The sequence below is a fragment of the Ictidomys tridecemlineatus genome, chromosome 5 (genome assembly GCF_052094955.1).
Source record: "Ictidomys tridecemlineatus isolate mIctTri1 chromosome 5, mIctTri1.hap1, whole genome shotgun sequence".
Lineage (NCBI taxonomy): Eukaryota > Metazoa > Chordata > Mammalia > Rodentia > Sciuridae > Ictidomys > Ictidomys tridecemlineatus.
In genome coordinates, this window is record NC_135481.1 from 38,444,248 (window position 1) to 38,461,413 (window position 17,166).

General features: G+C 35.7%; 1 protein-coding gene and 1 pseudogene across 26 annotated transcripts in view; one reads left to right on the forward strand and one right to left on the reverse strand.

Moving 5' to 3' along the window:
- Nucleotides 1–17,166, reverse strand: part of Mga (MAX dimerization protein MGA) — a 128,166-nt gene that overhangs the window by 53,758 nt on the left and 57,242 nt on the right. For all 26 annotated transcript variants that reach the window (XR_013438818.1, XR_013438816.1, XR_013438817.1 and 23 more), the window contains one exon: nt 1,656–2,604. Coding sequence is in view for 23 of the 26 variants with exons in the window: in XM_040275646.2 (XP_040131580.2) it covers nt 1,656–2,604 (949 nt within the window). In the remaining 3 variants the exon portion in view is untranslated. The remainder of the gene's footprint in view (nt 1–1,655; nt 2,605–17,166) is intronic.
- Nucleotides 14,443–15,585, forward strand: LOC144377504 (DDB1- and CUL4-associated factor 13 pseudogene; annotated as a pseudogene).

Genomic DNA, 17,166 nt, shown 5'->3' on the forward strand with positions numbered 1-17,166 from the left:
CTTATTTTTTAGTTTTCAGCGAACACAACATTTTTGTATGTGGTGCTGAGGATCGAACCCAGGCCGCACGGAGTGTGCTAAAGCTTGAGCAACATCCCCAGCCCCAAGGACCTGGGTTTGATCCTGAAAATGAAGGGAAGAAAAAAAAAAGAAGAAGAAGAAAAAGAAATACACACACACACACACACACAATTACTCAGCTAAACTCAAACTTATGCTAATTTACATACTTACTGCTTACAGCCTAAATATATCTTACTCAGCAACTAACAAGGAGGAAAAGAATAGAATTCAACATCCAACATCTGTTTAGCCAACCTAGAAAGACGGCGACTTTGCAAAAATTAAAAAGAAAAATAATCTGGTTGGAAAGTTGAAATTGAATTTTGAAAAGAAACGATATTATTGGGTGTGGTGGCCCATGTCTGTAATCCCAGCAACTCGGGAAGCTGAGGCAGGAAGATTGAGAGTTCAAAGCCAGCTTCAGCAACTTATTGAGGCACTCAGCAACTCAGCAAGACTATGTCTCAAAAAGAAAAAAAAGAAATGATATCAATGTGTATGACAGCAGAACTAAGAAGACTATTAAATATTTATTTCCCCAATAGCATTCCATTAATACTGGCCAGGGATTAGAAGTGAAAGGGTTGGATGGGACGTCTCCAAAGCAGAAATGAACTTTTTTTTTTGCGGGGCAGGGGTGGGGGACAGAAGGTTTGAACTCAGGGGTACCTAGCCACTGAGCCCAAACTCCAGCCCCTGTTTATTTTTTATTTAGAGACAGGGTCTACCTGAGTTGCTTAGGGCCTCAAAAAACTGCTACAGTTGGCTTTGCACTCACAATCCTCCTGCTGCAACCTCCCAAATCACTGTGATTACAAGCATGCACCGTTGTACCCAGAGTCCATTAACTTTTTATTCCCCCCTTCCCTTTTATGGCTACAAGAGGCGGGCTGGGGATGTGGCTCAAGTGGTAGCCCACTCGCCTGGCATGCGCAAGGCACTGGGTTTAATCTTCAGCACCACATAAAAAGATACTGTATCCACCTAAAACTAAAAAAAAAAAAAAAAAGCATGCTTGGCAGTTGCTCTACCATTGCGCTACATCCCCAGCTCTTTCTATTTTTTATTTTGAAGGCAAGGTCTAAAGTTGCTCAGACCGGCAATGAACTTGTTATTCTCCTGCCTCAGCTTCCTGAGTAGCTATGAGGCAGGCTGCAATACCACACCTGGCTTCTTATGCCTTTTAAAAGTACGTAATGATGAAAATTGCAGTAAGACTCAAAGTTTGAAAAACTCAACCGCAGCATCTAAATACTGAAAAGAATCATGCTGCTCTTTTCGAAACAGGGTCTGCCTAAATTGCCCAGGCTATCCTTGAGCTTACTATCCTTTTGCCTTAGCCTCCCAACTAGGTGAGTTTTATAGGCATGCATCACCATGCCCAATCAGATATAATTTTTTAAAGTATATTCAAATAAAATATCTTAAGTGATGAGTGCTTACTAAATCAAACACTATGGAGGCACTTCCCCTCTATATCACACCCTTGCTATCTATCCATTATTCACAAAATGGGAGTTAGTTATCAGCCAATACAGACGTGAAGAATGACTAATAGGCCTTGGAAAGAATGCTGGAAATTACATTCTTACCTTGGACTCAAAGGAAACAAAGAGAACACCATCCACATCTTCAAGATCAGGCTTCACATCAGGAAAGGTACCACTAGGAATTATAGGGGTATTCTTGGAAGAAGTTAAAGTCTTTCCTGTGTTTTTAGGTGGTCGTCCTGCCTTAGAGAATCTCAATTTTCGAGGCCTTCCTCTTTTTCCAGGAACATTAGAAGAGGCATTCTGATTGGCATTTACATTCTTTGAGGTTCCTGAGAGTTTAAACATAGTTGTTCGCTTTCTACTCGGGTCTTCTTTTCCTGAAAATGAATCCCCAGTTGAACCCTTTGAACTGTCAAGTATTCTTTCTGAGCTAATGCTGTCAAATATATCAGGACATTTCCATTGAGGTTCTTTAACTAAGGGACATTTTTGTACTACTCTGAGATCCGGTGAATGTTTTCTAAGACCATTTTCTGATTCCTTGTCTAAGTAGAAACTAGTACCATTAGAATTTTCAATATATGTAGGCAAATATTCTAATTCTCCCAATACAGGAGATTTATCCTTTCGAGATGTGGAAAGTACGTTATCAGGCAGTTCAGAAATCTTCACTGTGCTTTTGGTGACAGCACAGGGCTCCAAATAGACTACAGGCATCTTTCCAGTGTCTAATTTGAACATTTTAGCTTTAGCAACACCTGATGGGCTGTTTGGTAGCCATTTAGAAGATGGATGATCAGTTTCTAAGTTATCAACTTTATTGTGCCTTTTTAGTTGTTTCTCTAATATAGGATCATCGTCACTGTTTGAGTATACATCTGTTTCTTCATCTGTGTCTTCCTGTTTTATAGTGATACCTTCTGGGCATCCACCAACTTCATAGTCATAGTCATCTAGAGGTTCCTCTTTAATGACAACATTGAAGTTTCCATTCGGGTCTAATGGTGAGGCAATATGGGAGCCATCTTTAAAATTGTTCCCGACAAAGCTGAAGAGACAAGGGAAGGAGGAACAAAAAGTACAGAACTATTCATTATCCATAAACAAAGCTCAGAAGGAAAAAAGGTTTTGAAACAAAGTAACACATCAGATCTCATGAAACATTCCTCCAAAATACTCTGTATAACCTAACAAGATCTCAAAAGCAGTGTATCAACAGATTACACTTTTACATTTTTTTTGTCAATTTTTCATTTAAAAAATACAAAGAAAGAGTAAGGTTTACTCTTATTATTAAATTAAAAATTCAGGATATAACACTTATTTTTCAAGGAACTCAAGGGATTTTAATACTCAGCTGGCACTGATCCAAAAATCATACAAATATTGACACACTAACAATTGTGAGCAAAGAAAAATTGCACCTTCACAACTAGGAATTGCAACAAACTAGGAAAAGTTTTACAAATTGCCAGCTGATCTTCTCATGTGTTTGAGATAAGATTTACTAACACAAAACCTAACATCTTTTTTTTGATTGTTGTGGGAGTAGGGATGGAACCCAGAGGCATTCTCCTATGAAGCTACATTACCAGTTTTTGTGTGTGCGTTGTTTTGTTTTGTTTGGGGGGGAGGGGGTTTACTAATGATTGAACCCAGAGGTGCTTAGCCACAGAACTGCATCCCCAGCACATTTTATTTTGAGGCATCTTAACCATGTTGAAGTATACAGTGTTTTTAGAATATTCACAATATTATTACAAGACAATTTTTCACAACTTTAAAAACTCACTTCCAATGTAAAGAATTTGTGGGTAATTTTTTCAAATAAAAAAAACACTATTGGGCTGGGTTTGTGGCTCAAGTGGTAGAGTGCTTGCCTAGCAATATTAGGCACTGGGTTCAAACCTTAGGACCACATAAAAATAAAATAAAGATATTGTATCCACCTAAAACTAAAAATTAAATAAAAAATAAACAAAATAAAGGCATTCTGTCCATCTATAACTACAAAAAAATTTTAAAAACACTATTAATAAATAGCCATTGAAAGGATAAAAATTATAACAATATACCTTGAGGACATAGCTGGACTCAAGTTTAATTATCTAAGATTCTATGTAAGTGGTACAGCTGGAATTAGAATTCTCTAGATATAGGGAATACAAAACTCTGAAATCTATATCTCTAAGATTTCCCCCACATATCTACACAAGTCAAAAATGTTAGCAATACATCATGTGTGATGGTATCACAACAACTTAGGAGGCTGAATGAAGCAAGAGGATCCCAAGTTTGAGGCTAGTCATAGCAACCCCGTCTCAAAATAAAATATAAGGAAGGCTGGAGATGTAGCTCAGTAATAAAGTACTTTGGTTCAATCCTCAGTTCAATCCTCAGTACAAAAAAAAAACAAAAAACAAAAAACCCTACATACTACCACGACACCCTTTCACAAACAAATAAGAGATAATCAAGTAGAATTATAGGCATATTTTCTTCACTTCAGTCTAACACTGAAGATGGCACTTTTCTACACACAAACACACAGCATTTATGCAATCATATTTTGGTCCAGTCAATCACTTTAAAATAAAGTAGGTAAGTTTCGATTTCCATAGCAGACTAGCTCGTAGCAGAGTAACTCTCCATTTAATACTAGAAAAGCCAGACTTCAAAGGTTCCCCCCCCCAAAAAAATATTTTTTAAAATCCATTTGAAGACATCAAAAAAATATCGAGGCAGTTGAGGACTCAAAGGGAAGGAAATAAGGCAATCTAATTAGATAACCAATAATTCAGGCACTTTTATATTCATAATCTTCATTACTGAAGCTATCTTTCTAAAATATTCAATTGAATTCCTGTTCAAAAGCATTTCAAAGTCTTTGGAAACTAAATAAAAAGTGTAAATACCTGGTATGCTTTTCAAAGTCCAAATACAATCTATTCTCAATCCTTTCAAGCTCATCTTAAACAAAAACCTATGTTGTACCTCAAATGATTTCACACAAACCTTCACTTTAGTATCTAATTATGAAACAATATATTTGCAGCACATATCCATCATTAATAAAGCACTAATTTTTTACTACTAATTCCGATTAAAGTCACCGTCTTTACAAAGATTTATCTCAAATATGCACAGCAACCATTACATGAATGGTTCCTGAACAACATAAAATCTTAACCTTAATTAAAAATCCATCAATATACAAGCAATAATAAGTGTTGGCGAGGATGTGGAGAAAAAGGTACACTCATATATTACTGGTGGCACTGCAAATTGGTGCAACCGCTATAGAAAACAGTATGGAGATTCCTTAGAAAACTTGGAATGGAATCACCATTGACCCAGCTAGCCCACTCCTTGATCTATAACAAAGGACTTAAAATCAGCATACTATAGTGATCCAGCCATATCAATGTTCATAGCAGCTCAATTCACAATAGCTAAACTGTGGAACCAACCTAGATGCCCTTCAACAAATAGATAAAGAAACTGGTACATATACACTATGAAATATTACTCAGCATTAAAAGAGAATAAAATCATGGCATTTGCAGGCAAATGGATGGAAAATATCATGCTAAGTGAAGTAAGCCAATCCCAGAAAAACAAAGGCTGAATGTTTGCTCTGATAATTGATGCTGCTTGATAATGGGGGATGTGGAGGGAGCAAGGGGAGAATGGAGGAACTTTGGGCAAAGGGAAGGGAGGGAAAGGGAATGGGCATGGGGGCAGCAAAGATGGTGGAATGAGATGAACATCACTACCCTAAGTACATATATGACTACACATGTGGTATGACTCTACATCATGTACAATCAGAGAAAAGGTTGTGCTCCATTTGTGTACAATGAATCAAAATTCATTCTGCTATCGTGCATAACTAATTAGAAAAAATAAAAAATTAAAAATAAAACTTTTAAAAAATCCACCAATGGAGGACTTCCACTTTCAATCAGAATGTCAAGATCAAAGAAAATCATCACTTCAATGAGAAACAATAAATAAATTATTTTTCTTAAAAGCCACTAAAGATTTCTAGACACAAGTAAGTCTAAATGAACTGAATTTTCGAGAAGGACCAGCCTTCTCTAGTTGACCAGAAATTACTATTGCTTTCAATCCTTAGTAGCATTTACCCTACCTAAATACATAAAGAAAAAAATAGAGTTGTAGGCAAAGATCTTCTCCCAGAAAGCAGAGAAACCAGCCACACTTTTAATGCCTGGGAATAGGCAGAACAGAATCTGTAAGACCCCAAGAAGAAAACTAGTCTCCACTACTGTCCACTTTTCCTTCAAAGAACTTCTGTGGAATAAGCAATAATCATTAGAGGAAAGTGGCCTGAAAACAAAGAGAGAACTTGTACTCTTCCAGATCTTGGTTCCCAAGATCTTGACAGAGAAAGGAGCCGAGTAACAAAGCTGAAATTAGGAGTTCAAAATTTTTAAAGTAGTAAATCACCTAGACTGAAGAATAACATTAAAAGATCTAATGTATTAACAACTGCAGTTTCAATAAGATAAAATAGAGAAATAGTTGAAGGTAAAATCTAATAATGAAAGATTTGAACCCACAGATCCAAGCCCAACAAATACCAATGGAGACTTTTTTTTTTTTTTTAAGTCATACCTAAAGCCAAGCCCAGTGGCACACAGCTGTAATCCCAGCAATTTTGGAGGCTAAGGCAGGAGAATCACAAATTAGAGGCCAGACTCAGCATCATAAAGAGACCCTATCTTAAAATGAAAAACAAACAGGACTGAGCATGTAGTTCAATGATAAAGCATCCCTGGGTTCAATCTCCAGTACAAAACCAAACCAAACACTATTATATCCAAGATCTATACAATATACACATTAAAGTATACAGGAAGTTATCAATCAAAACAGAGTCTGTTGGTAAATAAAGAAAATCCTTACTAATTTCAAAGGTTTTAAGTCATGTGTTCTTTGACAACAACAGAATCAAATTACAAATCAATAACAAACACAAATATAACATACTGAAATGTGAAAGCAAATTTGTAGTTTTAAATTCATCAAGGAAAAGGGCTAAAATCAATTCTCTAGTTCAGAAATCAAATTTTTTTCTGTGAAGAGCTAAACTGTAAAAATTTCTCAAGATGATACCATGTCTCCGGCAACTCAACTCTGCCACTAAAACACATAAAATTTGATAATACAGTAAAATACAGTAACAAATAAGCACAGCTGTGTTCCAACAAATGGACTCTGCCAAACCCTGATATTAGGCAAACTAAAGAAAAAGCAAGGGCTGGGGCTGGGGTTTAGCAGTAGAGTGCTTGCCTAGCATGCATGAGGCCGTGAGTTCGATCCCCAGCACCACATAAAAATAAGTAAAATAAAGGCATTGTGTCCAACTACAACTTAAAATAAATTTAAAAAAAAAAAGAAAAAAACAAGTGGATCACACACAATAAACATCAAAGAAAAATCAATGAAATATAAAGAAGCTGATTTTGTGAAACTTGCCAACAAAGAAAACTCAGTGGGTTCACTGATGAATTCCATCGGGCACATAATGAAAAAAACAATACACAACTTGGAAAACTCAAAAGAATGGACTACTTCACAACCTGTTTATTAAGGAAAGCAAAATCCTGGTACTAATATATCAGAAAGAAAACTAAAAATAAATATCTCCCATAAATTTAGGTGAAAAAAAACCTAAGCAAATTTTCAGCAAATTAAGTCCAGCAATATTAAAAAGAATGATATTATCACAACTGGGTAACGTTTAGTCCAAAAATGCAATGCTCATATAATAGCAGACCGTACCCCCCAAAAATAAATGTCATTCACCATATTAACAAAATATGGGGGAAGACATCTTAATAGATACAAGAAAATCATTTGATGCCACTCAAAAATCATTCTTTTTTTTTAATAGTTGTAGATGGACAGCGTGCCTTTATTTGTTTCGTTTTTTTATGTGATGCTAAGGATCGAACCCAGTGCCTCACACATGGTAGGCAAGTGCTCTGCCACTGAGCTACAGCTACAGCCCCAACGCTTATTCTTAATAATTCTCAGGAAAATGGTAAATAGAAGAAAATTTCTCAATCTGATAAAACATACTACAAAAAAAAACTATACCCAATATCATAATATCTATTTGTCCACAATACTGGAAGTTCATTCAGTAAAGTAAGCAGGAAGGATAGAGGAAGAAGGTGAAAGAAATGACAGGGGAGAGTAAGAAAGAGGACAGACACAGGGGTGAAGACTGCAAAGAAAGAAGTAAAACAAACTCTGTTCAGGTAAGATGACCACATATGTAGTAAATCCAAAGGAATCTATAAACTACTGTAGTTAAGTGAATTCAGAGAGGTAACCAGATACAAAGTCAATATCTAAAAACTGCATTTCTATATTATCAAAAGGAGATTATTTTAAATATCAACTATAAATTTCATTAAAAAATTTAAACATTTCCCAAAAAAAGAATAAAAACAAGCAAGGTGGGGTGGCACGTGCCTGTAATCCCAGCAATTCAGGAGAATGAGGCAGGAAGATTATAAATTCAATGCCAAACTGAACAATTTATGGAGATCCTGCCTCAAAAAAAAAAAAAAAATCAAAAGGGCTGGGGATGTAGCTCATTAGTAAAGCACCCCTGGGTTCCATTCCCAGTAATGCAAAGAAAGAAAAGAGGAGGAGGAGGAGGAGGAGGAGGAGGGGGAGGAGGAGGAGGAGGAGGCAGGATGAGGAGGAGAAGGAATAACCAAAATAATCTTGTAGTAGTAGAAGGTTTATACTATCTGTAAAATTTATTATAAGCCTAACATCAAGAGGACAATCTGGTACTGGCAAAAAACAGACAACTTAATGGAACAGAATTCAGTCAAAAAAAATGACCCACCTCCATATAAAGTCACCTGTTTTTTCCAAAGCAGCAGTGCAATTTTCAATAAATGAGAGCACCTGGAAAATTATAAACCTTTATCCTTTATACCACACACAAAAACGTATTCAGAATGGGTCACAGACTTAAATGTGAAAGACAAAATAACATTCCTTTTTTCAAAAACTTCACATAACTGATGAAAACATATTTTATTAGTATTTTTCTTTGTTACAACTTTATTATATAATGTTGCATAACATAAAAGGCACCTGTTTTAAGAGACAAAGATTTTTATTAATGTTATAGTATGTAGCCATAGCCACGACCCCGTTTCCTTCTGTTTTTATTTATTTTTATTTATTCATTTTTTGAGAGGGCAGGGTACCGGGGATTGAACTCAGGGGCACTTGACCACTGAGCCATATCACTAGCCCTACTTTTTATTTTATTAGAGACAGGGTCTCACTAAATTGCTTAGAGCCTCACTAAATTGCCGAGGCTGGCTTTGAACTCATGATCCTCCTGCCTCAGCCTCCCAAGCTGCTGGGCTGGGATGGCAGGCATGCACCACCGCATCCAGCTTCTATCAGTTTTTAAAGGGTAAGTCATCAGAAACCAAAGAAAAGTCGCAGGTAGGTAGGTATTTATTTACTGTTGGGTGCTGAGGGGGACTAACTCCTAGGGCACATTGTGCGGAGCTATATCCCAGTCCCTTTTTATCTTGAGATGGATCTCTTTCATTTGCTTGGGGCTTAAGTTGCTGAAGCTGGCCTGGAAATTGTGATACTCCTGCCTCAGCCTCCCATGTCCCTGGGATTAAAGGCACACGACACCACCTCCAGCTCCAGAATCATCAACTCTTTTTTCCCTTTCATAATTATCTTAGTTCTTAGGTATATCACAAGTAAATACCATATCAAGTAATACAGTAATTATGCTTATTGGTAAGCTTTCTAATTATCATCACATTTCAAGACTCAACTTTGAAAATGTATTTTTCTGCATTTATCATTTTATCATTTAGCATATGATTTCTGTTTTGTCTGCAGTAGTTGAGAACCTCATAAGACTAGATCTTCACTGCTACAGCAGCAGGTACTTTTGAAACTTCTTGGACAATAAAACATGCTAGATGAAAAACTCTCAGGAAGGAGAGTTTTATTTATTTTTTAGTTTTCAGTGGACACAATATCTTTATTTTATTTGTATGTGGTGCTGAGGATCGAACAAGCACCCCGCGCATGCCAGGTGACTGCGCTAGCAGCTTGAGCCACATCCCCAGCCCCAGAAGGAGAGTTTTAAACACATGTATCATGCATGAAAGTTTGCTGGGGTGGGAGATTCTAAAAACAATTCCTAAATTTCATTTTTCTAAGAAGTTTTTTCTAGTGGCTGGGCAACAACTTTGCAAGACCCTGTCTCAAAAAATAAAAAGGGTGCCAAGTGTGGTGATACATGCCTATAATCCCAGTGCCCAGGGAGGCAGAGGCAAGAGGATCATGAGTTCAAAGCCAGCCTCAGCAAAAGCGAGACTCTAAGCAACTCAGTGAGACCCTATCTCTAAATAAAATACAAAACAGGGCTGGGGATGTGGCTTAGTGGTTGAATGCCCCTAAATTAAATCCCCGGTAACCCCGACCCACCCAAATAAATAAATAAAGGGCTAAAGCTGTAGCTCAGTTGTAGAACAACCCTGGTGCAGTGCAATTCCTGGTAGTGAGGAAATTTTAAAAAGAAGTCACTTCTATTCAAATAAATTAGGTACATGAATACCTAAACTAATGAATTATACACACCAGCTAATTTGAATGTCAGGATTATTTTTGTCAGTACATAACAATGCAACAAAAAATCCTAATGTTAATTAAGAGCTACTGATAAAATCATCCAGAAAACATTTATGGAACACCTTCTAATACCAGTCATTTTTGATGGGCACAAAGATTGCCAAATAAATAACACACAATTACTACACTCAAGGAATTTAAAGGCTAATGTAGGAGAAAGGAGAAAACTACAATGTAATTTAATATCTGCCATAACAAAGGGGTAGGAGTACTAAAAGTATATACTAAAGTAACACTTGTAATAAATAGGTGCTTAAATTAACAGAAAAAAGAAATGCCCTGGGAAAAGGAAATATACAGAATAAAAGAAAATAAATGAACTCTTGAGAAACACAATCTGATAGCCCAATAAAAATCTCAATAGAAAACAAAAATAGTGGAAAATTTATAAAAAAGAATATCAATCTAGACATATGACATCCAACTATTAGAAATTTCAAAAAGAGAACATAGAAAATCAAAGTAAAAAATGATTGAAGAAATACTACTAAAAATTTTCCTGGAACTAAAGAACATAAATTTCTTTGTTGAAAAAGCACAGCACAATGATGAGAGCCACCACACCAAAAGTTCAGCCTTGTGACATTTCATAAGGTAAAGGATCAACCCAAGATCCTAAGTGCTTTCAAAAATAAGAGAAGTTACATTCAAATTAAAAAAAAAAATGGACATCAAATTTCTCAACAGGAAACTGGAAGGTGACAACACATTTTCAGCATAGAATTCTATATCAAACCAAAATATGTATAAAGAGTAAGGACAAAATAAAGGTCATTTTCCAACATATAAGAAGGAAATCACGGATGGGTGGTGAGTAGTGAAATAAGAGACTACTGGTTTTCATTACATCCAGTGTTTTTTTGTTGTTTTTTTTTCATGGTGCTAGGGATAGAACCCAGGGCACTCTACCACTGAGCTATATCCCCAGTACCTATTTAAATTCTAAGTTCCATATAGTTTTCCTGAGGAAATTAATGAAAAATTAACTACACACAAATACACATCCAAGACAGACTTAAGACAGCAGGAAAACAGGAGGATCTTTGTGAAAAGAAAAAAAGAAAAGTTAGCCAGATGACAGGAAAGAGAAACCACAAGACGGCAGCTTGGTAGAAGCCTACAGAACTAGAACAGATTGACAAAGTTAGAGTACAAAATACAGAGGCAGCAAATAAAATTTTACTGTTAATAGATGAGAGAGTGTTGTGTGAATAAAAATGAATGGAGATATTTCAGGTTTTACTAAAGAATTTAGAAGAATTAGCACTATGTATACAGAAAACTAAGGTAGATTAAAAAATGGAGTAATTTTCTACCACAAAATAAACTTACAGAAGAAAAGGTATTTATAGTGTACTATTTGGATTCGGCAATATAGAATACTTATAACATAAAAAGTAGATACTTGTTTGGCCAAATAACTATACTAAGAGGCTAAATAAAGAATAGTAGTTGAAAGGCTTAAGCACTGTATGTATGGTTTGAATATGTCCCCCAGAAGTTTATGTAAAAGAAACTTAAATCCCTGAAGTCATTTTAGTGATATACAGAAGTGTGGATTTGGGAGGTAATAAAGATTCGATGAGGTCTTAAGAGTTTACCCTCTCATGATGGCATTTGTGGCTTTATAAGAGGAAGAAAGAATCACACTAGCACACTTCCTGTCTCACCTTGCAATACCCTCTACCATGTTATGCAGCAAGAAGGCTCTCACCAGATGCCAAACAGATGTTAGTACCATGCTCTTGAACTTCCAAGCCTCCTGAACCATGAAACAAATAAGCCTCTGTTCTTTATAAATTACCCTTTTATAACCTGTTATTATAGCAACAGAAATGAATTAACCCATTGTATTAGAAAAATATTAAAGTCGGATATCATGTAAAATTGATAGCATTAAGCATATGATTTAAGACAGTGGTAAAAACTAGACACAGCTTTTAAAAAACTTGAGTTTCTCTAAGAAGAAAATAGGTAAAAGTGACATTTGTCATTCATTTTCATTTTATTTAACCTTAACAATTATGTATATGTACTTACTATATTAAGGAATTTGTCTTTGTCCAAGGTTCCTGGCATAGGGCTTCTAAAATATTTAGAATTTCCTTAGTAAAAGTGTCTTTGTTATTCATGAGCCTAGTGGCTCACGCCTGAGTTGATGCTTATGAATTGGACTATCTCTTTTGGTCACCAAAAAGACCACCACTATAATTAGAGTACTGGGACTTTGAACCAACTCCACCTTTGGAGAGGGGAAGATAACCAGAGACTGAATTCAATCATATGGCCAATGATTTTATCCATGGCACATACAAAATGAAACCCCAACAAAAATTCTGCATACTAAAACTCAACAGAGCTTGGTGGATGAACACATCAACAGGCCACAAGGGTAATGCATTCAATGTGTTTCCAGGAGAGGGCATGGACACTACGCATTTTACACCTTTCCAATCATTGCCTTATTCATCTTTTTATTTGGCTGGTCCTAATCTATATTCTTTATAATAAAACTATAATCCTAAATATAGTACTTTCAGACTTTTGTCTGAAGAGTCACTCTAGCAAATTAAGAAGAATCTCCAGATGTGCAGACAGTTGGTCAAAAATGCAGGTAGCCCAGGGTCAGAAGTAGGGACAGTTTTCTTGGGGATCAGGCAAATAAACCTGGAGTCTAACACTTAAACCTGGAGTCTAACACTTACTCTAGGTTGTTAGTGTCAGAAATGAACTGCAGTATACCATATATGGTTGAAACACAATACAGTAAGTCTCTCCTTATAGGTGGTTTTGCTTTCCACAGTTTCAGTTAACTCCTACCAAGGTTCAAAAATAACAGAAAATTCCAGAAACATTTTTTAAGTTAAATAACTTTTTTTACAGCACATTACTATAATTGTTTCATTTTATTATTGTTATTGTTAATCTCTTACTGAGTCTATCTTCACTTTAGTTACATATATACAAGAAAAAAAACAATATATATGTAGGGTTTGACATTATCAAAATGTCAGGCATCCAGAGGTATTGTATTTTATTTTCTATATTTTATTTTTTAAATCTTTATAACTTTTCAGGCAACGTGTTCCCCTGAAATAGTAAACAAATCACTTACTAATATTATCAGACTTCCTTTTAAAAATTAAAAGTCTGATTGAAAGGGGAAAAACTGGAGAAAAGGATGCCACAAAAATAAGTACTAAACTTAATACAATCAAAAAACAAAGTAACAAAGTACGTTATGGAAGGAACATAGGCAATTAACATTATAAAGCTATACTAATTAAAACAATGTGGACAAACTATCAAGGGAAGAAAACAATGACCTAGAAAAGATACTCTCATAATATCACTTGAGTGACATTGATTGCAAAAAGGTGCTCAGCTTTATCTATTATTAGAAAAAGTATCTACTATTAGAATACAAATTAAAACCATATTGTGGGGGCTGGGGCTATGCTCAGTGGTAGAGTGCTCCATGTGTGAGGCCCTGGGTTCGATCCTCAGCACCACATAAATAAAATAAAGGTATTGTGTCCACCCGCAACTTAAAAAAAAAAAAAAAAAAAAAAAACCTACAGTGTGAAGAACTGGAAGTAGAGTGTGTGGGAGGAAGCAGTGATGAGCTTAACAGGAGAAAAAAAAGGCTCACAGAGTCCAGGATGAAGAGCCACCAAGATGAGGTGAATATGCTAAGCCACACAATCCAAACAACTACATACATGAAACCAAATGGGACTTAACAGATAGGCTAACAAAAATGTGATTTGTACAGTTAAGTATAAGCACATGAAGATTTTGGTATAAGGAACGTGTACTTGCTTTTGTGGGACTTCTTTTACTGTTAATGATGACAAAACTGTGAAACAACAGAAGACAGATGGATCAGGCTATGGAGAAGAGGAAGAACCACACACACAATGTTAGGAAAGACAGTGTATACTGGAATTGATCACCACTGGAAAGAACCTGCTTTTGCCACATGAGGATGGCAAGCAGACATTTGGTATCAATCCTGCTGAGGTTATAGCTTAGCAGTAGACTGCTTGCCTAGCATGTGTTAAGCCCTGAGTTCAATCCTCAGCAACTCATAAAAATAACAAATAAATAAAATACACATATTGTATCCATCTATAACTTAAAAAAAAAAAAAAAAAGAATGAATCATGTATGTTCAATGGCCTGGGGATTTGAGAGTATGGAAAGTGTTAAATTTAGCCCAAATGAGACATTTCTCTTGGGAAGTTGTGCTGACAGAAATATGGTACTATATGACATGAGACAAGCTACTATTCTGTAAAAGATTGTCTTAGATATGAGAACAAATAAAATCTGTGGGGACTCTATGGAAGCTTCTACTTTTACTGCAGCAAATGAAGATTACAACTTACTTTTGATTTCTATGCACTGGACATTCCCATAAAGGTCCACATGGATCATCAATCTGCAGTGCTTGATGTGGATTACTCCCTGACTAGGTAAGAGTTTTTGTCTGCTAGTTTTGATATATCTATTCAACTCTTTCCTGTTGACACAAGGTGAAGGAGGGAAGTCTAACACCCAAATGAATGCAACATGTTTTATGTGTAAAGTGGACTCTGACAGCAAATACATTATGTGTGGGTCTGATGAAATAAACATCTATCTGTGGGAAGACAATGCTTCTGAAAAACTGGGTGTGCTTATATCAAAAGAAAAAAGCAATCAACAATTATAACCAGAAATTGAAGGAAAACTTCAGTAGCATTCTCATAGCTCAAGCTGGGGTTGTGGCTCAGTGGTATACCACTTGCCCAGTACAGATGACACAATGGGTTCAATCCTCAGCACCACATAAAAATCAATAAATAAAGTAAAGGTACTGTATCCATCTACAACTCAAAAAAAACAAAAAAACAAAAAACCTATAGCTCATCACCAACATTTGCCAAAATCTATCTACAAGGAGAATCAGGAGCAGCACATCATGAAGGAAGCTCTTAGACAAAAGAAATGAATCCTCATAAACCTAGTAAGCCCGGATCTGTGCCAATCGTATCAGAGAAAAAGAAATACATAGTAGTGGTTGTGAAACTGCATTTCGTACTCCTACCAATCCTAATGTGTAATTATTTGTTACTTTGAACTGAGACCTCTACAAATAAAAGTATTGGTTCTATTTTTTTTAATACAAACATATTGCTCCCACTTTTAACACTTCTATTCAATCTTGTACTAAAAGGTCTATCTAGAGCAAGTAGGCAAGAAAAAGAAATACAGTAGTGTTATTCACAAAGAATCTAAGACCCCCAGTGGATGCTGAAACTAGGGATATTGCTAAACCCTATAAATAATGTGTTTTTTCTTATACGTATAACTATGATAAAGTTTCGTGAGGTTTTTTTTTTTTTAAAGACTTTTTTAGTTGTAGACTGAAACAATACTTTATTTTAGTGCCTCACCCATGCTAGGCAGGCACTCTACCACTGAACCACAACCCCAGCCCTTAAGGCTTAATTTATAACTTAGGCACAGTTAAGACATTAATAACAAAAATAGAACAGACTGGGGATGTGGCTCAAGCGGTAGCGAGCTCGCCTGGCATGCGCAGGGTGCTAGGTTCAATCCTCAGCACCACATAAAAATAAAATAAAGATGTTGTATCCACCGAAAACTAAAAATTAAGTATTAAAAAAATAGAACAATTATAAGACTATACTATAATAAAAGTTATATGAAAGTTTGCCTCTTTCTCTAGAGGTATCTCACTATACTATAATCACCTTTGTTGTAATGACATGAGATGACACAATGTCTACATGATGAAATAAAGGGAGTTGAATGATTTAGGAATTATGTAAGCAGCATCAGAATACTATGTAAAAAGTTAATTGAACACAAGCACTGTAATACCTGCACAGTCCATCTGAAATCTGAGATGGCTACTAATGGGTAGAAAGCATATACAGTAAGGATATGCTGGACAAAGAAATTCATATCTTGAGTGGAAGAGAGTGAGAAAGCAAAAAAAAAATCATCACAATCCTTATAACAGTGTACAACTTTTTTTTTTTTTGGCGGGGGGGGGGGGGCAGTGCTGCGCACTGGAGTGAGTGCTATAACATGGAGCTATGCCCCAAGACAAAATTTTGTTTCTTCTAGAACTTTCCATTGAGTACTTTCAGACATAAATTACATGGGTAATTAAAACCACAGAAAGTGAAAATATGGGAAAGTGGAGACTACTATAAGGAGAATTCAAGTCAGAAAGGAGTAAGTAAAGCTTTCTCTATTAACAGATGGTATAATCTACTAAGGGCACTCTAACACTCAGCTACATTTTCAGCCCTTTTTTTATTTTTTATTTTAAGTAGGATCTCGTTTAGTCAGGGAGATTGGCCTTAAATTTATGATCCTCATCTCAGCCTCCTAAGGATCTGGGATTGCAATCCAGAATCCACACCACCCAGACTCATGAGGCAAAAGAATCACAAGTTCAAGATCAGTCTCAGCAACTTGAGACCCTGCATCCAAATAAACAATAAAAATAAAATAAAAAAGAGCTGGGATGTAGCTCAGTAGTAAAGTACCCCTAGGTTTGTTCAATCCCCAGTACAATAAAGAAGGAAAAAAAAAATTCACTCCAAAAAATTCCACAAAAAAACTGCTTTCATATATACTTTCACTTAAACAATTTCAGCAAAATTGAGCAATATAAAAACCAATACTTAAAAATCAGTTCTATACAATGAATAATATGCAGTATGAAACAACAAAAGGCAATACTAAAAGAAAGTAAGAAAGCTATTGTTCAATATATAATAGCATCTTTTAAAAATAATACAGGACTGGGGGTAGCTGAAGGTAGAATACTTGCCTAGCATTTAGCATGCAAAAGGCCCTG